The sequence below is a fragment of the Oncorhynchus mykiss genome, chromosome 3 (assembly GCF_013265735.2).
Source record: "Oncorhynchus mykiss isolate Arlee chromosome 3, USDA_OmykA_1.1, whole genome shotgun sequence".
NCBI classification, from domain to species: domain Eukaryota; kingdom Metazoa; phylum Chordata; class Actinopteri; order Salmoniformes; family Salmonidae; genus Oncorhynchus; species Oncorhynchus mykiss.
In genome coordinates, this window is record NC_048567.1 from 57,464,653 (window position 1) to 57,491,466 (window position 26,814).

The 26,814-nt window shown below is 43.8% G+C and overlaps 1 protein-coding gene and 1 non-coding gene across 31 annotated transcripts in view; one reads left to right on the forward strand and one right to left on the reverse strand.

Moving 5' to 3' along the window:
• The window catches only part of clasp1a (cytoplasmic linker associated protein 1a), a 105,040-nt gene that overhangs the window by 18,510 nt on the left and 59,716 nt on the right, over window positions 1–26,814 (forward strand). For all 30 annotated transcript variants that reach the window (XM_036974759.1, XM_036974753.1, XM_036974751.1 and 27 more), the window contains exons 3-7: window positions 17,451–17,529; window positions 17,779–17,882; window positions 18,239–18,330; window positions 18,685–18,760; window positions 19,177–19,274. In XM_036974759.1, coding sequence (XP_036830654.1) covers window positions 17,451–17,529; window positions 17,779–17,882; window positions 18,239–18,330; window positions 18,685–18,760; window positions 19,177–19,274 — 449 coding nt within the window. The remainder of the gene's footprint in view (window positions 1–17,450; window positions 17,530–17,778; window positions 17,883–18,238; window positions 18,331–18,684; window positions 18,761–19,176; window positions 19,275–26,814) is intronic.
• On the reverse strand, window positions 16,944–17,068 carry LOC118964377. Its single transcript, XR_005051425.1, has one exon. It is a non-coding gene; the product is annotated as a U4atac minor spliceosomal RNA (small nuclear RNA).

Consider the following 26,814-nt stretch of genomic DNA (forward strand, 5'->3'; position numbering starts at 1 on the left):
TGTGCCATGTAAGAAAGAAAACATTTAAGTTCCTTGCTCAGAACATGAGAACATATGAAAGCTGGTGGTTCCTTTTAACATGAGTCTACAATATTCCCAGGTAAGAAGTTTTAGGTTGTAGTTATTATAGGAATTATAGGACTATTTCCCTCTATACCATTTGTATTTCATTAACCTTTGACTATTGAATGTTCTTATAGGCACTTTAGTATTGCCAGTGTAACAGTATAGCCTCCGTCCCTCTCCTCGCTCCTCCCTGGGCTCGAACCAGCAACACAATGACAATTAGTGAGCGCTAACTAGTTAGCCATTTCACTTCGGTTACACAAGCCTCATCTCGGGAGTTGATAGGCTTGAAGTCATTAACAGCGCAATGCTTGACGCACAAGAGCTGCTGGCAAAATGCACGAAAGTGCTGTTTGAATGAATGTTTACGCGCCTGCTTCTGCCTACCACCGCTCAGTCAGATACTTAGATACTTGTATGCTTGTATGCTCAGTCAGATTATATGCAATGCAGGACATAATATCTAGTAATATCATCAACCATGTGTAGTTAACTAGTGATTATGATTGATTGTTTTTTTTATAAGATAAGTTTAATGCTAGCTAGCAACTTACCTTGGCTTACTGCATTCGTGTAACAGGCAGTCTCCTTGTGGAGTGCAACGAGAGAGAGGCAGGTCGTTATTGCGTTGGACTAGTTAACTGTAAGGTTGCAAGATTGGATCCCCCGAGCTGACAAGGTGAAAATTTGTCGTTCTGCCCCTGAACGAGGCAGTTAACCCACTGTTCCTAGGCCATCATTGAAAATAAGAATGTGTTCTGAACTGACTTGCCTAGTTAAATAAAGGTATAAAAATATCGGCAAATCCACGCCCAAAAATACCGATTTCCGATTGTTATGAAAACTTGAAATCGGCCCTAATTAATCAGTCATTCTGATTAATTGGTCGACCTCTAGTCCATAGAGCTCAAAAGATTAATAAATTCAATGGGCTTTGTCGACAAATATTTAAATCGCCCCACACAATGATTTTATCAAGGACAATAGACAATAGTTCATCTAAATCAGTAAAGAAAGTGGGGTAGTACCTGGTGACCTATACAGGGTTATGGCCAGCACTGGTGGCCGACATTTAAACAGTATAGCATAATTCTCAAAATACCCAAAGACGCCGATTGAAATGTCCTTACAGCTGAGAGCATTATTAACAATAGAGGCTGTCCCCCCACCTTTTTCCCTTTTCTGATAGAGTATGAGAAGCTGTAGTCCGGGGGAGGCTTCAATAAGAGAAGCACTACAGTCTGAAGACAGCCATGTTTCAGTGAGAAACATGCAATCAACTTTGTGCTCAGGAATGAGGTAATTCACGAGAAAGGTTTTACTTGTGATTGCTCGAACATTTAAAAGAGCCATATTCAATGAGTGTGGGCTACTCTGCCCCTGGGGCATCTGCCTCAAGGTAACGTATAGAATAGCTACCAAATTATTAACTTTACAAGCATTTTTTCTGACAGTCTCCAATCTTTCATAATGGTAACAGATGACAGTTTGTATAAACTTACTAGAAGGCTGCGTTAAAGGAACATAAATTAGGTTACTCATCATGTCTACAGGAGTTGATATGCTTTCCAAGTCCTCTGTTGCTTATTCTGACAGGGAGAACTGGAGCACTTCCAGACCCTGTCCGTCAGTCTCTAAAACAGTTTCGATGTTGCTGGAAATAATACTGGAACCCCTGCGGTTGGGGTGAATCCGGTCTCTTTTTTTAAGAAGTGCTGGTTGCTCCCACAGCAAATCAAAGTTGTCACAAAAAGAGACATTCCTGTCGTTGCAAACTTTCTTCAGTAAGTGTTCAGGGCAAAGAGTCGGCTGAAATGTTCCGAATCCCTTCGGCAGCCTGAAATAATTATTTTCTTCCCTGTGCTAGCGAGGGTGTTTAAAAAAAAAAAAGTTTATAGTCTTCCCTCAGTTCCACAGATGACCTAAAACGTAGGTCGTTAACCTATGAGCGTGACGATAGTTTCAGTATTGGAGTAGTTGGCCAGAACCGTGGGCAAGTGGCTGTTGATGTCATGGACATGGGCTCCTGGATGACCGTGGACCTTGTTCGGTCCACAGATCGTAGGCAGGCCAAAATCTCTCACCTTCGAGCTTCCCACAATGATGGTGATCGTGCTGGAATCCGATGGGGAAGCAACCTTCTGAACTGCGGTGGGTGTGGGGGAGGGTGCCACTGGGAGGCCGCCGGCTGTTGGTATACACCAAGGATCTGTGCTGACTCCCGGAGCTGGTAGGTCCATCTCAAGCGGGGCAAAGCTGTTTGATAGCTGGATCGGATCTTCTCAGGTAGGCCGCGGAGTTGATTTTGAACATCTGTCTGTTAGATTGGGACAGATCAACGCCGCCTGACTTATTGACAGCTTTGCTACAGGAGGCATTTAAAACTGAGATTGGGTTTGCCTGGGTTACAGCAAGGTCGGTGTACTTAGAAAGCAGGTCATCTTTTTCTCCCAGCCGAGCTAACAGCCGGAGGATCTCTTTCCTAAACTGCTTGATGGTGGTGCATTTAGGGCAGACAAATCCCTGTCCATCCAGTTCCACCTTCATCTTGATCTTGTGATTGTGTGGAAATCCTCTCCCACCTGAAGTATTTCTGCCCAGACGTGGATAACACCGGTGGGCTAGCGCTGCTAGCATTAGCCTGCTCCGTTTTGAGGATGACAAGTAGCAGTTAGCTGCTAAACAGGAATCCGGGACACAAACTTGCTGACCGCGTCGCGGAATCTGTAGCAGTACGAACTTTAGCTATGATTTAAAAACTATTTCATAAAAATAAAACATACTGAGTGTAGACAGTACACTGTTCTGTTCTGTGCTTTGATGATGTCTGAAGGTTATCTTGGGTATATCTTGTCTAAGTCATCGGTATTCAAACTTTGCTACAGGACAGGTGACACTCTCCCTGACATTCTGCTTCTCTGTCGATGTTTGAGTGACGAGGATCTGTCAGTGTCAATCAATCACTCCAGCCAGACTTTGATGTTTTCTTTTCTCTCTGTCCTCTCTTCTTGTGATGAACAATACATCTGTCTGACTTGTGTGCTCAGCACACTCCAATGTGTTTTCTTAGGCTTTGTGGCAGCCTCTCCTTTAGCAATTGGATTACCACAGCATTGCATAGGGCTAGGCTGGTCTGCTTTGAAGTAGAAACCAGGCCCTAACAGACTCAATAAGCAGACTGGCTGTCTCTGAACCTGCTCTGTCACCGATAAACAGGATTATAGTGGAGAAGGGCCTGTCAAGGCTGCACTTCCTGAGATACTGATTCTTCTGAAGACCCCTTGGGCATAGATCCATGCAAATTGTTATTGACCCTTTGTGCAGATTAGATGTTTCTATTCAAATGGTTTTTAGGAGAACAGCTTCCGTTAATCCTCTGGATTCTGCCCTATCATTTTCCTGTGTATCTATTCTATCTATATCACATTGTCAGAATTGTTCCGTTTTGCCCAGTCAGCCTTACTGAGGAAGTGAGTACAGGTTAGGCTAGAGCTGCTGTGTCATGGCAGCTCTACATAGCTAGCACCACTGTTCTGCTGATCGACAACAATATGATACTGTAACTGTACCACCATTCTACTGATCAACTCACATCTACATCCTTATAGGGTTATAGGTGAAGGGAAGTGTGCTGGAGGTTCTGCAGCACCCCTGATAAATGGAAATGCATTTTGCCGAAGTTATAGAATTACTATTGTCAGTTCAGAAAAATGAAATAGTTCAGGATACAGCAGGAGTAGGCCTATAATTTATCCACAGATGATCAATAGCTTGTTTTTTGTAAATTGCCTAGCTGTGGATTGTGTGTAGCCCAATCACAAGGCATATAGGCTGAGAACTTGCGGCAAATCTGTCAGTAAACAGCATGCTGCCAAAACAGGCCAAATCTGTCAGTAAACCTTCATGCTGCCAAAACAGGCCAAATCTGTCAGTAAACCTTCATGCTGCCAAAACAGGCCAAATATGTCAGTAAACAGCATGCTGTCAAAACAGGCCAAATCTGTCAGTAAACAGCATGCTGCCAAAACAGGCCAAATCTGTCAGTAAACAGCATGCTGTCAAAACAGGCCAAATCTGTCAGTAAACAGCATGCTGCCAAAACAGGCCAAATCTGTCAGTAAACAGCATGCTGCCAAAACAGGCCAGATCTGTCAGTAAACAGCATGCTGCCAAAACAGGCCAAATCTGTCAGTAAACAGCATGCTGCCAAAACAGGCCAGATCTGTCAGTAAACAGCATGCTGCCAAAACAGGCCAAATCTGTCAGTAAACAGCATGCTGCCAAAACAGGCCAGATCTGTCAGTAAACAGCATGCTGCCAAAACAGGCCAAATCTGTCAGTAAACAGCATGCTGCCAAAACAGGCCAAATCTGTGGGAAAACACAGATTGGAAAGCAAATGGCTCCTGCTGAAAATAGAAGACAAACATACCAAATATGTTATCAACTTCCAAATAGGCCTATTGAGCGAACAGCATTGTTTTACAAAGTTAAACGAGAGAGAGGCTTTTTACACACAGGCTGAGTGAGCCTTGCATCCTTGGGTGAATCAGAGGAACTGGAAAGCTTTTTGAGGACTAATTTCTTCCTCATATTGTCCAGTATGTGTGTCTCCACACACCTAGGCCTAGGCTATTTATGGATTCAAGACAGGGTTGTTGTTATTGATCTCAGATTCTCAAAATGAAATGCGTTCATAAAAAGCCAACTTTTTCCCGGACCCGAGGCTACAAAAAAATTCCCCATGTGTGCAACTTCTGCAAGTGTCTCTACGCAAAAGTGATGATAGTGTGCCATGCAATGCTTTATTATAAAGGTGGGGGTGTTTTCAGGCATTCCGGTACCTCCCAACTTACAAGCACTGGAGAGAATGCAACACCTTAGCAAGCACCTACACCAATTAATATATGTCTGAGGAACACATCTCAAACACTCTTCATGTGTTAGAAACACAAAAGTGAAGATGGTGACCGGTCTCCTCTCCCTGACCCATGCTCTGTAATCCAATCATTCAGAGTGATGACTTTACATGGGTTGCACAGGCCCATAGCCTCTCTTGAAGATGGAATACGTTCTCTTAAATGAGTACTACAGTATGCATTATGCTTATCTGGACCTGATGGACAGGCTGAGTGTTATTTACACTGAATTCATGGTTTAAGTTACATAACAGTATGAGTGTGTACTGTAGCTCCTAGCTAGCATATTTGCAATTGTTTCAACGGCTCTGGTTAAATGAGCTGGTGCTCCATGTGCAAACAGTTATGCCTAAATCCTTTATGAGTGACCTTTAACCCTGAGGTCAGTGGCTATCAGCGTGCAAATTGATTTAACAACTCATGGTGTAATTGTAACAACATACAAGAACTCAAAGTCCTTTTCTTCACCTGACCTAGAATTCCTTACAATCAAATGCCGACCGTATTATCTCCCAAGAGAACTCTCCTCGCTTATCGTCACAGCCGTGTTTATCCCCCCACAAGCGGATACCTAAACGGCCATCAAGGAACTACACTGGACTTCATGCAAACTGGAAACCATATATCCTGAGGATGCATTTATTGTAGCTGGGGATTTTAACAAAATTCTATCAGCATATCGAATCCAGTACACGAGTGAGTAACACACTCAACCACTGTTACTCTAACTTCCGCGATCTGACACATCTGACCATGACTCCATCTTGTTGCTCCCCTCCTATAGGCAGAAACTAAAACAGGAAGCGCCCGTGCTTAGGTTTATCCAACGCTGGTCTGGCCAATCGGATTCCACGCTTCAAGATTGCTTCGATCACGTGGACTGGGATATGTTCCGGGTAGCCTCAGACAATAACGTTGATGTATACGCTGACTCAGTGAGCGAATTTATAAGGAAGAGTATAGGAGATGTTGTACCCACTGTGACTATTAAAACCTTCCCTAACCAGAAACCATGGATACATGGCAGCATTTGCGCAAAACTGAAAGCGTGTACCATCGCATTTAATCATGGCAAGGCAACTGGAAACATGGCCAAATACAAACAGTGTAGTTATTCTCTGCGTAAGGCAATCAAACAAGCAAAGCGTCATTATAGAGACAAAGTGAAGTTGCAATTTAATGGCTCAAACACGAGACGTATGTGGCAGGGTCTACAGACAATCACGGATTACAAAAATAAAACCAGCCCTGTCGCAGACATCGTCTTCCTCCGAGACAAATTAAACAACTTCTTTGAGGACAATACAGTGCCATCGACACGGCCCGCTACCAAAGACTGTGGGCTCTCCTTCTCTGTAGCCGATGTGAGTAAAACATTTAAACGTGTTAACCCTCGCAAGGCTGCCGGCCCAGACGGCATCCCTAGCCGCGTCCTCACAGCATGCGTAGACTTGCTGGCTGGTGTGTTTACGGACATATTCAATCAATCCCTATCCCAGTCTGCTGTTCCCACATGCTTCAAGATGGCCACCATTGTTCCTGTTCCCAAGAAAGCTAAGGTAACTGAACTAAATTACTATTGTCCCGTAGCACTCACTTCTGTCATCATGAAGTGCTTTGAGAGACTAGTCAAGGATCATATCACCTCCACCTTACCTGTCACCCTAGACTCCAATTTGCTTACCGCCCCAATAGGTCCACAGACGATGCAATCGCCATCACACTGCACACTGCCCTATCCCATCTAAACAAATACAAATAAATACAGTGCCTTGCGAAAGTATTCGGCCCCCTTGAACTTTGCGACCTTTTGCCACATTTCAGGCTTCAAATATAAAGATATAAAACTGTATTTTTTTGTGAAGAATCAACAACAAGTGGGACACAATCATGAAGTTGAACAACATTTATTGGATATTTCAAACTTTTTTAACAAATCAAAAACTGAAAAATTGGGCGTGCAAAATTATTCAGCCCCCTTAAGTTAATACTTTGTAGCGCCACCCTTTGCTGCGATTACAGCTGTAAGTCGCTTGGGGTATGTCTCTATCAGTTTTGCACATCGAGAGACATTCCATTCCTCCTTGCAAAACAGCTCGAGCTCAGTGAGGTTGGATGGAGAGCATTTGTGAACAGCAGTTTTCAGTTCTTTCCACAGATTCTCGATTGGATTCAGGTCTGGACGTTGACTTGGCCATTCTAACACCTGGATATGTTTATTTTTGAACCATTCCATTGTAGATTTGGCTTTATGTTTTGGATCATTGTCTTGTTGGAAGACAAATCTCCGTCCCAGTCTCAGGTCTTTTGCAGACTCCATCAGGTTTTCTTCCAGAATGGTCCTGTATTTGGCTCCATCCATCTTCCCATCAATTTTAACCATCTTCCCTGTCCCTGCTGAAGAAAAGCAGGCCCAAACCATGATGCTGCCACCACCATGTTTGACAGTGGGGATGGTGTGTTCAGGGTGATGAGCTGTGTTGCTTTTACGCCAAACATAACGTTTTGCATTGTTGCCAAAAAGTTCAATTTTGGTTTCATCTGACCAGAGCACCTTCTTCCACATGTTTGGTGTGTCTCCCAGGTGGCTTGTGGCAAACTTTAAACGACACTTTTTATGGATATCTTTAAGAAATGGCTTTCTTCTTGCCACTCTTCCATAAAGGCCAGATTTGTGCAATATACGACTGATTGTTGTCCTATGGACAGAGTCTCCCACCTCAGCTGTAGATCTCTGCAGTTCATCCAGAGTGATCATGGGCCTCTTGGCTGCATCTCTGATCAGTCTTCTCCTTGTATGAGCTGAAAGTTTAGAGGGACGGCCAGGTCTTGGTAGATTTGCAGTGGTCTGATACTCCTTCCATTTCAATATTATCGCTTGCACAGTGCTCCTTGGGATGTTTAAAGCTTGGGAAATCTTTTTGTATCCAAATCCGGCTTTAAACTTCTTCACAACAGTATCTCGGACCTGCCTGGTGTGTTCCTTGTTCTTCATGATGCTCTCTGCGCTTTTAACGGACCTCTGAGACTATCACAGTGCAGGTGCGTTTATACGGAGACTTGATTACACACAGGTGGATTGTATTTATCATCATTAGTCATTTAGGTCAACATTGGATCATTCAGAGATCCTCACTGAACTTCTGGAGAGAGTTTGCTGCACTGAAAGTAAAGGGGCTGAATAATTTTGCACGCCCAATTTTTCAGTTTTTGATTTGTTAAAAAAGTTGGAAATATCCAATAAATGTCGTTCCACTTCATGATTGTGTCCCACTTGTTGTTGATTCTTCACAAAAAAATACAGTTTTATATCTTTGTTTGAAGCCTGAAATGTGGCAAAAGGTCGCAAAGTTCAAGGGGGCCGAATACTTTCGCAAGGCACTGTACCTATGTAAGAATGCTGTTCATTGACTACAGCTCAGCATTCAACACCATAGTACCCTCCAAACTCATAATTAAGCTTGAGACCCTGGGTCTCGATCCCACCCTGTGCAACTGGGTCCTGGACTTCATGACAGGCTACCCCCAGGTGGTGAAGGTAGGAAACAACTTCTCCACTCCGCTAGCACTGGGTCCCCACAAGGGTGCGTTCACAGCCCTCTCCTGTATTCCTTGTTCACCCACGACTGTGTGGCCATGCACGTTTTAAGTTCCTCGGTGTACATATCACCGACAAACTGAAATGGTCCACGCACAGACAGTGTGGTGAAGAAGGCTCAACAGATACTGCTGCACTGTTGGATCTAGAAGCATAAGCATTTCGCTACACTCGCAATAACATCTGCTAACCATGTGTATGTGACCAATAACATTTGATTTGATCTATTGATATTCAGAGTTGGGATTCCCCCAAATGTTTGCCCTTTACCACCTTATCCCACTGACCTCAGACATACAGTGGGGCAAAAAATATTTAGTCAGCCACCAATTGTGCAAGTTCTCCCACTTAAAAAGATGAGAGAGGCTTGTAATTTTCATCATAGGTACACTTCAACTATGACAGACAAAATGAGAAGAAAAATCCAGAAAATCACATTGTAGGATTTTTTATGAATTCATTTGCAAATTATGGTGGAAAATAAGTATTTGGTCACCTACAAACAAGCAAGATTTCTGGCTCTCACAGACCTGTAACTTCTTCTTTAAGAGGCTCCTCTGTCCTCCACTTACCTGTATTAATGGCACCTGTTTGAATTTGTTATCAGTATAAAAGACACCTGTCCACAACCTCAAACAGAAAATTACAGGCCTCATCTTTTTAAGTGGGAGAACTTGCACAATTGGTGGCTGACTAAATACTTTTTTGCCCCACTGTAAGTGAAACAGTTTCTTACAAGGCAGGGTATTTTGGCTATTTAGGGAAACACAGACGGGTGCCTGAGGTCCCTGTCCTTGTCTCTCTCAAAGTGAAAGCCCCCCGCTGCCGTGTGCCATTCTGACTTACAGAGACTACACACTGAGGAAACACACAAACACATGGACATACTTGACACACACACACACACACACACGGGTAAGTCTATGTCAGAGAAAAGGAAATGGCCTGCCTCCCCTATAAGGACGGGGTGTGGACGTTTGTGGTAATTCTGCCTGCCCCTCCTGTCTTCTGTTATGGGTTGGTCTTAGCTAGTCAGGGCTTCATTCCTGCCCTTCTGTCTCTACAGGTAGCCACAACCTCATTCTTTACCTTCTAATAGCATTCTGAAAGATAGCAATCTCAAAGGTTTCCCCTAGCTACTAACCACACGATACCAGCAAGACCCAAACAGTTAGGCTACAACAGTTAGCCCATCTTCTCCATGAAAGAGACTTCTTTGTTCAAGAACATGAATGGTGTTCGTTTGTGGAAGGTTGATCAAATATGTCCCCTGTTCTCTTCTTGTTTGTTTCCATGGGCTAGCCAATGCTTAGCCTATTTAATGGCTTGGGCCAAACTTGAGGGAGTCTCTTTTTTGACCCATTTTACCTGCAAAACTAGTCACTTTAAGACAAGTCCTCCCAGAGAAGAGGGAGTCCGATCAGGCTGTAGATCCCAGATTTCTGTCATGTAGTGTCAAACATCACAAATTAGCTGCTTCCTGTTTGTCATCATGTTGCAGACTGATGCCCTTTTCTATCCTGTAGGACAGGCCTGTCCCGTTACTGGCACTGTGCTTCCGCTGTCCGTGTGTGTGCGGGTGTGCGTTTGTGTATCTATCCCTGTGCATGTGTGTGGTCACTCTGTCCTCAGCCCACGTCGACCCAGCCTGGCCCTACCCTGCCCTGCCCCGTCTGGTGATGGTGTGTCATTTTCACTCACTGACTCTGCCTCTGCCCAAAGAATAGGCTTGGAGGGGGAGAAGACAAAGGGCTAGGGGAGGGCAAGCGGTGAACCTGCTGAGTAAAACATCAGCTGCCACTAGGGTTGCAAAGGGTCGTAAACTTTCCAGTAAATTTCCAGATTATCCCCCGGAATCTTTCATGGAAATGTTGCTTAAATTCATCAAAAAAGAGAGCTTATAACAGTGAACCTTTTTTGTGGGATACACATAAGGCAATTCTAGATCTTGTGGCATATTTTGGTTGAACTATCCCCAAACTATCCCCAATTCGATGGAATTGCAACCTTCTGCATGCACAGTGCATTCTTCCATCACTTGCTTCACATGTAAAGTTGATTCTCAAGATCTTGCATGCTAATGAGATGCTATTGAGCTCACACTACTACACTGTCTGAGCCAAGGACTATGTGCTTTCTGGTAAGTTTTGATTACAATACTGGATGGGGTGAATATAATTTATATAGTGAATAGTAGCCTACAGCAAAGTGTTTAAATCATTTCTAACTTGTTAACAATTTATGCTAGTTAGTTTTTTGCTACCATGTGGGTTTTAGCTTGCTTGAGCCTGCTAACTGAGGAGTGTTAATTCACCTGTTTCCATACTTGTTTAATTTTAAAACATTTTTCTTATTAAGGAGTTGTTTAATGTAACTACTTAACTATTTATCTGTACATGGAATTTTTATTTTTAGATTTAAAAAAATATATATTTTCTCATCTTTATAGGAAAATGCCACCGGCACTATCTGATGTGCGGAGACATTTCACTGCAGCTAATGTAGAAGGAAAAGCTGTGTACATTTGCAAATACTGTGCCAAATCATATGTGAAGAATGCAACAAAGATGCAGAATCATCTGGCCAAGTGCATAAAGTTCCCTCAGTGCTCACAACAAGCAATCTCTGACAAAAGCCCCTCTACTTCTATTCGAGGTGAAAATGGTAGCAACAGCTGATGGTCCTCCTGGAATCATGTTTTTTTTAACTCAATGGGGTCAAAGAAATGTCTCAGAGAAATGCTGGGACAACAGACACACCGGTCTCTACATTGCAGATGAGCTGAAGGCAGTCATCAATGACCTTGGACCACAGAAAGTATTTGCACTGGTGACAGACAATGCTGCGAACATGAAGGCTGCTTGGTCTGAAGTGGAGGAATCCTACCTTCACATCACACCCATTGGCTGTGCTGCTCATGCATTGAATCTGCTCTTCAAGGACATCATGGCACTGAAAACAATGGATACACTCTACAAGAGAGCCAAGGAAATGGTTCGGTATGTGAATGGTCATCAAGTTATGGCAGCAATCTACCTCACCAAGCAAAATTAGAAGATTAAGAGCACCACATTGAAGCTGCCCAGCAACACCCGTTTGGTGTTTGACAGTCTCCTGGAGGGGAAGGAGTCTCTCCAAGAAATGGTCATATCACAGTCTGCCGATATGAACAGCCCCATCAAGAGGATCCTCCTGGATGATGTATTTTGGGAGAGAGTGGTAAGCAGCCTGAAACTCCTGAAACCTATAGCAGTAGCCATTGCACGGATTGAGGGAGACAATGCCATTCTGTCTGATGTTCAGACTCTGCTTGCAGATGTAAGAGAAAAAAACCGTACTGCCCTCTTCACTGTTGCTCCAAGCAGAGGAAACTGCAGTTCTGAAATGCATCAAAAAGTGTAAAGACTTCTGCCTGAAGCCCATACACGCCACAGCAAACATGTTGGACCCCAAGTGTGTTGGCAAGAGCATCCTATCTGGTGCAGAGATCAACAAGGCCTATGGTGTCATCACTACTGTGTCTCGCCACCTTTGCCTGGATGAGGGCAAGGTTCTTGGCAGTCTGGCGAAGTACACTTCCAAGCAAGGGCTTTGGGATGGAGATGCAATATGGCAGTTGTGCCAACATATCTCATCAGCCACCTGGTGGAAGGGACTTTGTGGATCTGAGGCTCTTTCCCCTGTTGCCTCGATCATCTTCCAAATCCCACCAACATCAGCCGCCTCAGAGCGCAAGTGGTCTTTGTTTGGGAACACACACACCAAAGCACACAACAGGCTGACCAATACAAGGGTTGAAAAATTGGTGGCCATCCAGGCAATTTTGAGGCTTTTTTGAGCCTGACAACGAGCCACCCTCAACAAGGTTGGAAAGTGACAGTGAAGATGAGGTCTCAGTCTGATGTTCAAGAGGTGGACATTGAGGAGGTCCAGGGAGAAGACATGGAAGCCTGAGAGGAAGACAACCAAAGCTTTAGTTTCTAGACTATCATTTTACAGATGTTGAAAATGTATTTGGGAGATGCGATGGATCATTGGAATCATTCAATATTCCCTTTTGGTTCAGTGAAATCATAATTAGTTCAGTTCAATTCATAACTAAATAGTTTTTTTATTTCTATTGGAAGGATTTAATAATTTGCAATTGTCTACTTATGATAAGGTTTATGTTTCGGTCTTCATGTGATATGGTAAATATATCCAATGCAAAAAAACATTACATTTAAATGGTATTAATGTTGCATATATTCCTGTTAATTCCCATGGAAGTTTTCCACCTCTGAATATTCCCCAAAATGTGCAACCCTAGCTGCCGTGTGTGTGTGAGTTGTGTTTGACGTGTTGTCAGAGGCTAGCCTTTAACTCAGCTTTTCATTTATCCTGCGCTCATACACCGACAGATTGTCATGGAGGAGAATAATACTTGTTACGCAATAATGTTCGCCTAACAAACCTGCAAATCCTCTCTATCGTCACTTCATCATAACGGTGTATTTTTTACATAGTGTCAGTATGTTGTGTGGTCACGTTGCTACGCATCCTGCCTGCAGTAACCGGTCCCATGCTCACCTCCAGAACATCAGAACACTGGTCCCTTACACACTGTTTGCCTAAAAACACCAGACTATCAGAACATTGATGTCCCATGGTTTGGGCCTAATACATAGAAATAGATGGAGTGTTTATATTCATCTCTATGGCCTCTCTCTTATAACTCTCTACCTATGCCTCCAGCACCCATCTCTATACTGAACTATGTGAGATGGAGGAGGTGTGGGGAATGTAACTCGTGGATGGTAGTGAGCTGTCTAACAGGCTAGTGTTAGTTCTGTAGGGATGGTTGTACAGCCTCAGGCAGGAGCAGCGATGTGGCCTTTACTAGATGCAGTAATGTGGAGGTGTGGAGACACACAGAGCCAGGGCTAAAGCCTCTGCACACACGCAGATACACACACACCGCTTATCTGGAAGCCCTGTCCCATGTAATATCTCATCTCGATCTGAGATGTGACCATAACACAGCACTAGGGAATGGCTGAGTCTAGTGAATATGCATATAGGGCCAAAGCATGAAGAATACACGTTGGAGCTTAAGTTCAGGCCGAACCGTCGGCCTTTAGACCCTAAGTCTACTATGTCCAGTAAACGATAAATACCAGAGCTATAGCCGTAGTACCTCCTGTAGTGCTGCATTCAGCAGAGAGAAGATATGATGGGTAGGCTACTCATCTCTATATAACTGGAGGAGGAGACTCTTATTTCACGGTTTTCACTTCAGGAATTCAAGCATTAACAGGGGTAGTCAGGGAGCATCATATGTGTAAAGTGGACTGGAAATACTGGTGTGTGTGTGTGTGTGTTTATGTTTCGTGTTTACTTGTTGTTGTTTTTTACCCTACTTTAGGACTGCTCTCCCTCAGGCTCCTGAGTACTGCCTGCTGACTAGAATACCTATTGCTGAGTCACTGTGCTAGGCTGCTGGGAACAACACACACAGTAGCTGTAGCATAATATTATCAGGATCACTCACTACCAGCCCCAAGCACTGGTCTAGGACCAGTCCAGTCAACCCCCAGTTCTGACTCCAACCATGGTAGTGCTAAGAACACAAAACTGATCCAGAATCAGCTGCTAAACCTTTGATATGAGGGAGGGAAGGAGGGTCAGGCATCCAGAGTAATGACAGGGTGCTATGTGTTAGGTAACTATGGTGTAGCTCTGCCTCTGGGCTCTGTCTGTCCGGACAGGGACAGGTTGTCTAACTGGCTGGCTGGCTGTCCTCTCCTCTCCTCCAGCCATTCAACCACTCAGCCCAGCTGTTCCCCTGACTCATGGAAAATCACTGCAGTGAGAGCCCACAGTGTGTGTGTGGGGGGTGGGGGTACGTGCATATGAATCTGCATTACATCCATTCCTGTCTGATCTAATATGTACTTCTACTGTCTCAGCAGACAAGGGAGGGAGGTCACTGTGTGTGTGTGTGTAGTTTGTCAAGCTACTGGAAGTAAAATAAAAGAGAATGGGCTTTGCCATGATTAAATCTAAGCCTGGTCAAGCCACATCAGAGGAGTGGGGAGAATCCTTCTTTTCCATGGCTCACAGGGATGAATAGCAAACATGTTTGAGTGAATGAGATGTCATTAAGTGTCCATTGTAATACAGATTGGCTGATGGATTTTGGCACGAGGAAACTGTCTATTAATGGAGAACACATATAGCTGGCTATACCGAGCTAGCCCTACTGGCTGGCTATACCGAGCTAGCCCTACTGGCTGGCTATACCGAGCTAGCCCTACTGGCTGGCTATACCGAGCTAGCCCTACTGGCTGGCTATACCGAGCTAGCCCTACTGGCTGGCTATACCGAGCTAGCCCTACTGGCTGGCTATACCGAGCTAGCCCTACTGGCTGGCTATACCGAGCTAGCCCTACTGGCTGGCTATACCGAGCTAGCCCTACTGGCTGGCTATACCGAGCTAGCCCTACTGGCTGGCTATACCGAGCTAGCCCTACTGGCTGGCTATACTGAGCTAGCCCTACTGGCTGGCTATACCGAGCTAGCCCTACTGGCTGGGGCCGCTTGCTTTGTGTGGCATGTCTTCATGCTAGTAGGATGGGCATGTACTCCTCTGATGTCCCCATCCTTGTTTATCTCTGACAGCCATTCAACCACTGTGTGTAGGACTGTAGGTGCTGTTTGTCATATAATTGTCTGAGTCATTTGTCCTCTTGGCAAGTGATGCCACTGTATGCTAGAGATGGCTACAGCATACAGTGCTGTAGAGAGAGCTGCAGGTTTAATGGGGACGTGGGTCCCACAGCGACTGAGCTGAGCTTATTTTTACCAGCGTGTCATCAGACAGGATGGCCACCAGCCTCAATATCCTGTAGCATATATCTCTGGGTGGGTATCCATACTCTGCTACTCGCTAGTTAGCCAAGGTGGGACAGACAGACAGGTCTGGGAATTGTCTAATTGTGTTGTAGGTCAGAATTGATTTGGGCTGGCGGGAGAGTGTACATTCTGCCTGTATTTATTCTTCATCACCACCTCCTGTGAACTTTTAAAACAAACAAGATAAAGAAAGTGTTGACTAAAAGTAGAACGGTAGACCCAGTCAGTCTGCCAGCTTGTCTCAGAACATCAACATTCCCCTGGTGAAAGTCACAGAGGGGAAATGACAGAGAAGGCCATGTTGAAATGAAGTGTAGAGTATTCATGATGATAGGACAAATCCCTACTATGTTTACCAGCCCTGAGCCAGGGGGAAACAGGAGGGGGTAGCCATCTGTCTGTCTGAAGGGACCAGGGAGCGGGAGGGGTCTGTCTCTCAGACTGGGGGTGGAGACTAGAGAGAGGATGCACACACACACACATACCCACACACACACTACCAACAGGCAGGAAGGGGGCACTGCAGCAGCCATCCTCCATCCGCCTCTCCCCCTGATGACCCTGCCTCCCGGTACTATTGGCCAACACCCAAGTCTGACATTGTGTGTGTCTGTGTGTAGATGAATACAGGGAGAGTGTGCATATGAGTGTAATCATACGCTTTTGACCGCAATGGGGTAAGCAGATTCTGGGGTGAGTAGTTTCTGTCCATAGAGGGAATCTAAATTCTGCTCTGAGAAGACACTAAATGTGGTTGAAATCAGAGCTGCAGTTTGGGGCTCTTTTTAAGGTCTGACTCACTGTACTGTTGTCCTCTCCTCTGGCCACCCAGTTTTAGTTCTCTCCTCCAGGCCTTTTGTTTCAGGCTTGTCATCAGTATAATTACTGTAATTCCCATTTGTCTGCGCCTGGGAACAAAGGATCAGGATTATACCCCCAGAGGAGACATGCCTGCTGCTGGTAGTGTTCAAGTAAACTTTAACCAGTCTGTAGCCTAAATTGAGGAAAGGATATTTTGTTAAAGTTGTGCAGTATAAGGAAGCTGACTGTTTACTGTTAAATTGGATAACATGGACCAGGGTTCCCCAATATTTATTCAGTTATTTATTTTATTAATGGACATAAGACTTAAAACACCAGCCAATCAGCACCAAATTATAAACTTTTTTCCCCCGAAATATTCCCGAACATAATAAAGGTTTAAAATTATTATTTTAGTCAAACGTTAAATCTATTTTTAGGTTTTTTGTGGTCAATTTACAGTCAGCTATTTTTTTGTAATTAAGTAATGGCCGCCTGACCATCGGCTGAAGAAAAAAATCTACCCGTGGCCGAATCAAGTTGATGATCCCTGAAGCTGTAATGATGTCTGGAAAATCCTACATTTCTCACACAGACCAGTAGATGCCAGTATTCTTCAATGCAGCTGGGATCCTTGGTCAGTGTGGCATGTTATTTACAAGATTAGGTTCCAAAAATTGCACCATGGACTGAGCGAGCTCAGGTGATGCTTATGTGTCGTTATGGTGTTAGCAGGGCTACTCTCACTAGACGTTCATTGAGCAGCTCCCTCACCCCATGACAAGGAAAGTTGAATACATTGGGGGGGCAGTGCGCTTAGCTTACATCAGCCATGGTTTTTCCCATGGTGGGTGGCAATTCTTTAAATAATTTTTCTATGGCAGTGCTGTACTAAAGTTTAATAGGTCAACATTACGAAGGTTTCAGAGCAGCAGCATCAACCATTGTTCTGTTATGAGCAGATCAAGTGAGGATATTTCAGTTTACCCACAATCCTTTGCAAAAGTAATTTGCATACGGAACTCAATCTGAAGGTGGGGGAAATTGTTCGTTTTAGTATAATAATGTTGGTAAAAAAATGACATTATGATATTGTAATTTCTATGTGGCTTTTCATATTTTGTCATTTTGTATTTTTATATTTATTAAAAATGTCCCTCTTGTGTTTTCCAGGTGGCTTTGCTAGGTATAGACCTTTTATCTGCCTTAGTGACAAGGTTACAGGACCGATTTAGGAACCATGTGGGAACAGGTAAGATTGTCATTTTATTATTTAAAAAATATAACTTTCTTCATGGTTAAATTAGTTCAAATATAAATAGGTTTAGGTTTCTAGACAAAATGTCTGACTAAAAAAACTGTGTTGTATCCCTGCATAGACTAGACTATTGAGCTTCATTGGATTTTTAACTCTTTGTTCACACCTTTAGATAACAATGCTACCTCTTTCCCTGTCTGTTCTTCTCTTCTCTGTGTCTCCATCTCTCTCCTGTGTCTCTAGTACTGGCCAGTCTGATAGATCGTCTGGGTGATTCCAAAGACCAAGTCAGAGACCAAGATCAAATCCTGCTGCTGAAGATCATGGAGCAGGCTGCCTCCCCACAGGTACACACACACACACACACACACACACACACACACACACACACACACACACACACACACACACACACACACACACACACACACACACACAGACACACACAGACACAGATGAGTTATTGACAAACCAGGATCATAGGATTCCCTGGCTTTCTCGTTGTGATACTACAGTACTATCAAAGGTCAATCTTACGATCTCAAATTGATAAATTCCAAGTTTATTGATTTCTGAATCCCTAGTACTCTTTGATTCCTGACTCGATTGTATGTTAATTTATATGACCCTGATCCATGATAACATTTTTAAAAAAGTGATTGATTGTTGACCTGGTACAAATATCCTGACCTCTCCTCCCTAGTATGTTTGGGACAGAATGCTGGGAGGCTTCAAACACAAGAACAACAGGACCAGAGAGGGAGCGTGCCTTTGTCTCATCTCAACTCTCAACATGTAAGACTGCCTGGCCTCTCAATCACCCATCTTTGAATCTGTTTTTCCTTCCTATACACCAGATGTGTATTACAGCTCTCAGCTGATTTATTTTAACATTGCTGATGTTTTTTGTCATTAGTGCGTAATGGACAGGGTATAAGTATCTGATAGCAATGGACATTTTGCTGACTGCCAAGAGTATGGATGAGCCTTGATTTAAAATGTGACAATATTATCTGATGTGTATCATAGAGAACTATACAATGATATTATGGTAAGGTCTTTATAGTCAGGAGTCTTTATTTTGTTGTGATGCTATAGCTAATGCTTACCTAATGATGTCATTGACATCCTCTGTCTTTGTTCTTCCAGGTACGGAGCCCAAGGCCTAACCCTCAGTAAAATAGTCCCTCACATATGTAATCTTCTAGGAGATCCCACCAGTCAGGTATGTACAGCCTATTTGTGTCCCAGTCTGTTTGCTGTGTCATGAATCAGTTTATTACATTGCTGGCCAGGGAGAGAGAGAGTTCTAGCACAGACAAAGGAGTCGACTGCAGCAGCATTTTACCATAGGGACATGGAGCCCCCTAGTGGCTATACAGAGATGTACAACCATACAACATGACAGTGCCATCTGCTGGTGGAGGCAGGTTAAATGTTTATCTACAGTTACTGTTTTAAGAGCATTAGACATATACTAGTGGGCGTATAAACATCTGTGGAACGTTTTCAAGTAATATGGTTGAAACAGGGTTTATATAAGTGAATGATAATTGCATTCTCCAGCTAGTTCTAACAGACAGTTGATCCAGTCTAAGAACGCTAAGATTGCCTTTTGAACCTTACCCCCGTTGTCCTCAGGTGAGAGACGCAGCTATGGGCTGCCTGGTGGAGATCTACAGACACGTGGGGGAGAGGGTGAGGATGGACCTTAGCAAGAAGGGCCTGCCACAGTCACGGTACGATGGACCTCCTGTCTCTGTGTGTGTGTGTGTGTGTGTGTGTCCGTCCTCTCTCTCGCTCACATTCCCCCTCATCACTATTCATACTTCTTTCTCCCTCTTCCACCCCTCTTACTGTACCGAGTGTGTAAATGGGTCAGGTATAGTGCTGATTCAGCAGCCTTCCCAGCACAAGGCGTTAGGGTGTTAGGTTGTGATCATAGTTAAAAACACAGAAGCAGAATAAAGTAATTTTATTTCTTAGGTGAAAAACAATGTGCATTGATCAGGTAAACACTTCCCAGAGTGGGAGGCGGTGTGTGTATGGAGGGTAGGACACACACCTCAGCCCCACCCCCAGGTTATTGTGCAAATACTGTAGCCAACAACAAAGGAAAAGAGGGGTGTGGTCTAATTTAAAGGCCTCTTCCATTTCATCTTAAAGTGCTTATTGTACACGTTCTCTGATCCTTTCAACAGCCTACAGAACACTGTAGACCAGAACACTGTCAAAACACTGTAGACCAGAACCCTGTAGACCAGAACACTGTCAAAACACTGTAGACCAGAACCCTGTAGACCAGAACACTGTAGACCAGAACACTGTCAAAATACTGTAGACCAGAACATTGTAGACCAGAACACTGTCAAGACACTGTAGACCAGAACCCAGTAGACCAGAACCCTGTCAAAACACTGTAGACCAGAACACTATCAAAACACTGTAGACCAGAACACTGTCAAAACACTGTAGACCAGAACCCTGTAGACCAGAACACTGTAGACCAGAACACTGTCAAAATACTGTAGACCAGAACATTGTAGACCAGAACACTGTCAAGACACTGTAGACCAGAACCCAGTAGACCAGAACACTGTCAAAACACTGTAGACCAGAACCCTGTCAAAACACTGTAGACCAGAACACTATCAAAACACTGTAGACCAGAACACTGTCAAAACACTGTAGACCAGAACACTGTCAAAACACTGTACACCAGAACACTGTAGACCAGAACACTATCAAAACACTGTAGACCAGAACACTGTAGACCAGAACACTATCAAAACACTGTAGACCAGAACACTGTAGACCAGAACACTATCAAAACACTGTAGACCAGAACACTGTCAAAACACTGTAGACCAGAACCCTGTAGACCAGAACACTGTCAAAACACTGTAGACCAGAACACTGTCAAAACACTGTAGACCAGAACACTGTAGACCAGAACACTGTCAAAACACTGTAGACCAGAACCCTGTCAAAACACTGTAGACCAGAACACTATCAAAACACTGTAGACCAGAACACTGTCAAAACACTGTAGACCAGAACACTGTCAAAACACTGTACACCAGAACACTGTAGACCAGAACACTATCAAAACACTGTAGACCAGAACACTGTAGACCAGAACACTATCAAAACACTGTAGACCAGAACACTGTAGACCAGAACACTATCAAAACACTGTAGACCAGAACACTGTCAAAACACTGTAGACCAGAACCCTGTAGACCAGAACACTGTCAAAACACTGTAGACCAGAACACTGTCAAAACACTGTAGACCAGAACACTGTAGACCAGAACACTGTCAAAACACTGTAGACCAGAACACTGTCAGAACACTGTAGAGCAGAACACTGTCAAAACACTGTAGACCAGAACACTGTAGACCAGAACACTGTAGGCCAGAACACTGTAGACCAGAACACTGTCAAAACACTGTACACCAGAACACTGTAGACCAGAACACTGTCAAAACACTGTAGACCAGAACACTGTCAAAACACTGTAGACCAGAACACTGTCAAAACACTGTAGACCAGAACACTGTAGACCAGAACACTGTCAAAACACTGTAGACCAGAACACTGTCAAAACACTGTACACCAGAACACTGTAGACCAGAACACTGTCAAAACACTGTAGACCAGAACACTGTAGACCAGAACACTATCAAAACACTGTAGACCAGAACACTGTCAAAACACTGTAGACCAGAACACTGTCAAAACACTGTAGACCAGAACACTGTCAAAACACTGTAGACCAGAACACTGTAGACCAGAACACTATCAAAACACTGTAGACCAGAACACTGTCAAAACACTGTAGACCAGAACACTGTCAAAACACTGTAGACCAGAACTCTGTCAAAACACTGTAGACCAGAACACTGTCAAAACACTGTAGACCAGAACACTGTCAAAACACTGTAGACCAGAACACTGTCAAAACACTGTAGACCAGAACACTGTCAAAACACTGTAGACCAGAACACTGTCAAAACACTGTAGACCAGAACCCTGTAGACCAGAACACTGTCAAAACACTGTAGACCAGAACCCTGTAGACCAGAACACTGTCAAAACACTGTAGACCAGAACACTGTCAAAACACTGTAGACCAGAACACTGTCAAAACACTGTAGACCAGAACACTGTCAAAACACTGTAGACCAGAACACTGTCAAAACACTGTAGACCAGAACACTGTCAAAACACTGTAGACCAGAACACTGTCAAAACACTGTAGACCAGAACATTGTCAAAACACTGTAGACCAGAACACTGTAGACCAGAACACTGTAGACCAGAACACTGTCAAAACACTGTAGACCAGAACACTGTCAAAACACTGTAGACCAGAACACTGTCAAAACACTGTAGACCAGAACACTGTAGACCAGAACACTGTCAGAACACTGTAGACCAGAACACTGTAGACCAGAACACTGTCAAATCACTGTAGACCAGAACACTGTCAAAACACTGTAGACCAGAACACTGTCAAAACACTGTAGACCAGAACACTATCAAAACACTGTAGACCAGAACACTGTAGACCAGAACACTGTAGACCAGAACACTGTAGACCAGAACCCTGTAGACCAGAACACTGTCAAAACACTGTAGACCAGAACACTGTTAAAAACACTGTAGACCAGAACACTGTCAAAACACTGTAGACCAGAACACTGTCAAATCACTGTAGACCAGAACACGGTCAAAACACTGTAGACCAGAACCCTGTAGACCAGAACACTGTAGACCAGAACACTGTAGACCAGAACACTGTCAAAACACTGTAGACCAGAACACTGTAGACCAGAACACTGTAGACCAGAACACTGTAGACCAGAACACTGTCAAAACACTGTAGACCAGAACACTGTCAAAACACTGTAGACCAGAACACTGTCAAAACACTGTAGACCAGAACACTGTAGACCAGAACACTGTCAAAACACTGTAGACCAGAACACTGTAGACCAGAACACTGTCAAAACACTGTAGACCAGAACCCTGTAGACCAGAACACTGTCAAAACACTGTAGACCAGAACCCTGTAGACCAGAACACTGTTAAAACACTGTAGACCAGAACCCTGTAGACCAGAACACTGTTAAAACACTGTAGACCAGAACCCTGTAGACCAGAACCCTGTAGACCAGAACCCTGTAGACCAGAACACTGTCAAAACACTGTAGACCAGAACACTGTCAAAACACTGTAGACCAGAACACTGTCAAAACACTGTAGACCAGAACACTGTCAAAACACTGTAGACCAGAACACTGTCAAAACACTGTAGACCAGAACACTGTCAAAACACTGTAGACCAGAACACTGTCAAAACACTGTAGACCAGAACCCTGTAGACCAGAACACTGTCAAAACACTGTAGACCAGAACACTGTCAAAACACTGTAGACCAGAACACTGTCAAAACACTGTAGACCAGAACACTGTCAAAACACTGTAGACCAGAACACTGTCAAAACACTGTAGACCAGAACACTGTCAAAACACTGTAGACCAGAACACTGTCAAAACACTGTAGACCAGAACACTGTCAAAACACTGTAGACCAGAACACTGTCAAAACACTGTAGACCAGAACATTGTCAAAACACTGTAGACCAGAACACTGTAGACCAGAACACTGTCAAAACACTGTAGACCAGAACACTGTCAAAACACTGTAGACCAGAACACTGTCAAAACACTGTAGACCAGAACACTGTAGACCAGAACACTGTCAGAACACTGTAGACCAGAACACTGTAGACCAGAACACTGTCAAATCACTGTAGACCAGAACACTGTCAAAACACTGTAGACCAGAACACTGTCTCAACACTGTAGACCAGAACACTATCAAAACACTGTAGACCAGAACACTGTAGACCAGAACACTGTAGACCAGAACACTGTAGACCAGAACACTGTAGACCAGAACACTGTCAAAACACTGTAGACCAGAACCCTGTAGACCAGAACACTGTCAAAACACTGTAGACCAGAACCCTGTAGACCAGAACACTGTCAAAACACTGTAGACCAGAACACTGTCAAAACACTGTAGACCAGAACACTGTCAAATCACTGTAGACCAGAACACTGTAGACCAGAACCCTGTAGACCAGAACACTGTAGACCAGAACACTGTCAAAACACTGTAGACCAGAACACTGTAGACCAGAACACTGTAGACCAGAACACTGTCAAAACACTGTAGACCAGAACACTGTAGACCAGAACACTGTCAAAACACTGTAGACCAGAACACTGTAGACCAGAACACTGTCAAAACACTGTAGACCAGAACCCTGTAGACCAGAACACTGTCAAAACACTGTAGACCAGAACCCTGTAGACCAGAACACTGTTAAAACACTGTAGACCAGAACCCTGTAGACCAGAACACTGTTAAAACACTGTAGACCAGAACCCTGTAGACCAGAACCCTGTAGACCAAAACACTGTAGACCAGAACCCTGTAGACCAGAACACTGTAGACCAGAACACTGTAGACCAGAACACTGTCAAAACACTGTAGACCAGAACACTATCAAATCACTGTAGACCAGAACACTGTCAAATCACTGTAGACCAGAACACTGTCAAAACACTGTAGACCAGAACACTGTAGACCAGAACACTGTAGACCAGAACACTGTCAAAACACTGTAGACCAGAACACTGTCAAAGCACTGTAGACCAGAACACTGTCAAAACACTGTAGACCAGAACACTGTCAAAACACTGTAGACCAGAACACTGTAGACCAGAACACTGTAGACCAGAACACTGTAGACCAGAACACTGTCAAAACACTGTAGACCAGAACACTGTAGACCAGAACACTGTCAAAACACTGTAGACCAGAACCCTGTAGACCAGAACACTGTCAAAACACTGTAGACCAGAACCCTGTAGACCAGAACACTGTCAAAACACTGTAGACCAGAACACTGTTAAAACACTGTAGACCAGAACCCTGTAGACCAGAACACTGTCAAAACACTGTAGACCAGAACCCTGTAGACCAGAACACTGTTAAAACACTGTAGACCAGAACCCTGTAGACCAGAACCCTGTAGACCAAAACACTGTAGACCAGAACCCTGTAGACCAGAACACTGTCAAAACACTGTAGACCAGAACACTGTCAAAACTGTGTAGACCAGAACACTGTAGACCAGAACCCTGTAGAAATGCCCCTGTAGGCCAGAACCCTGTAGACCAGACCAATGTGGAGGAGGTGTTGGTCTCGTGTAAAGGAAACAACCTAGGCTAAATTATCTGTTGATATCAAGTGTTAGATGTGTTTCATTCAAGATCACTGTATAACACTGACAATACAGAATCATTCAATCAAAAGTGCATTCTGAAAATGATCGTCTCACTTTTCTGCAGTGCCTCCCTGAAAGCTGATCATTTCATTTGTCCCTAGTGTCCAGCTATCCACATAAAGCCTCATATCCTCTGGTAGCCTCAGACCATAACCCCAGAATGGCTGTCTAGTGTCTTCTATCAGTGGTCATAATCTACTGATCCCCCTCCACGAGCTCTGCCCTGGCCTGCAGCGTTTAATAAAGGAACACTCCTCCATAACCACTAGCTAGCTAGCTGCCCTTTCACTGTGGCTGTCAGACCTCCAATTAGTGAAGCACCATGGGCAATATATAACGTTACCGCTGCCGCACCAGCCTGCCTGTGGATTGGCTGTAGGGAAGGGATAGAGTGTGGTAGCCAGACGTCAGTCTTTATTGAATGAATCCATACACCAATACACTTGTTATTGGATTAGACCATCCACTGTATCGTGATGCCTCATTGGAGAACAGCTACTGAGGAGAGCTTGGATAGCCTGCGATAGGCTAATTTTGGCCACAGAGGCTCTTGAGTTGCCCTTGAAGTCTCTCAGTGATATGATACCAAGTGATACCACCGTATTTAATCATGATGGTAGTGGGTGTGACGGGGACAATTGTGATGACTCAGCCTGGCCTCCAGCTAAGTGCCTGCATGGTTGAGTGGGGAAGGGAAGCAGATTGATTCATTCCCATTTGTCTCTGTGGTTCGAGAGTTAAAGGGGAACATCTGTTCTGACCGAGCCATCTGTCTCTCTGATCTCCCCCCTAGCAGTTTACTGCTGCCATTTTTGGTCCTTGTATTAGTTATCATACCACTCTTCATTGTTTTAGCTAGTATTGCAAAACTATTTCCCAGACCCAAAGGGAAGAGATGCCTTTTTATAAAGGGAACGTGAAGAGGGTAAGCTTATTTGGTCTCCCTTTAGGAGTGCTTCCTCTGCCCATGATTAGATTTGGTCTGGGGTGTAGGCCAGGGTGGGTGCTGAGTCTCTCTTGTGGCCACCTGTGCCCTCCTCCTGTCTGTAGTCACACTCTCAATCCATTTACTCCAAGAGATCCATGAGCAATTACAATGGAGATTAGTTAGATCCAGTTAAATACTAACTAAGCCTTCATATCCATATGTTCAGAGGAGATTCCTCCTGCCAAATACCTTGTATTTATTTGATTCAACATTTTTAATAAAGCTTTGAATACATCAGTCTTCAACAGTTATATATAATGAATGTGATTTAAAGTCACTGTCCAGTGAAAATCTCACTTTTAAAATTCAAATAAGATTCTGTTACCCACATAATGTTGTTGACTCATCCTATTTTGTGTCCAAAGCATAAATTGGAGAAAAAAACACCTAAAAAAAAAACACCTAAAAATTGTGTCTCAAAAATGCTTACCATTTCCTCATAGAGGATGATGTCATCCTCCTGAGGAGGAGCAGCTGGCCAATCAGCGATCTACTCTGATTAATATTTTGTATGAATTGCTATTAGCCCACACCATTCTGTTTTGGGGTGTGACCACATCAGGGTTTCCGTTAGCCGGTAATTGTTGTCTTTTTGGTCATAAAAAAATATAATGAAAAGCTGATTAAATAAAAATGTTGCCAGCCAAAATGACTGGGAGAAAAACAAAGCACTCCAAACAAAAGACAATGAAAACATTTATACTTGTAAATGATGATTATGAAATAAACCAAAACTTGTTTCTCAGAAGTGAACTCTACAATGTTTCTCTCTGAGAACGAGAACGGTAAATGACTGTATGCCTAATTAGTAATACAATGCACTTCTAGAGTGACAGGACAAAACAGAAACAGTTATGTCGAGGGGATGGAGACCTGCAAAGCAATGAGTCAGAAAGGAATGTAACCAAATGATGGGTATTAAC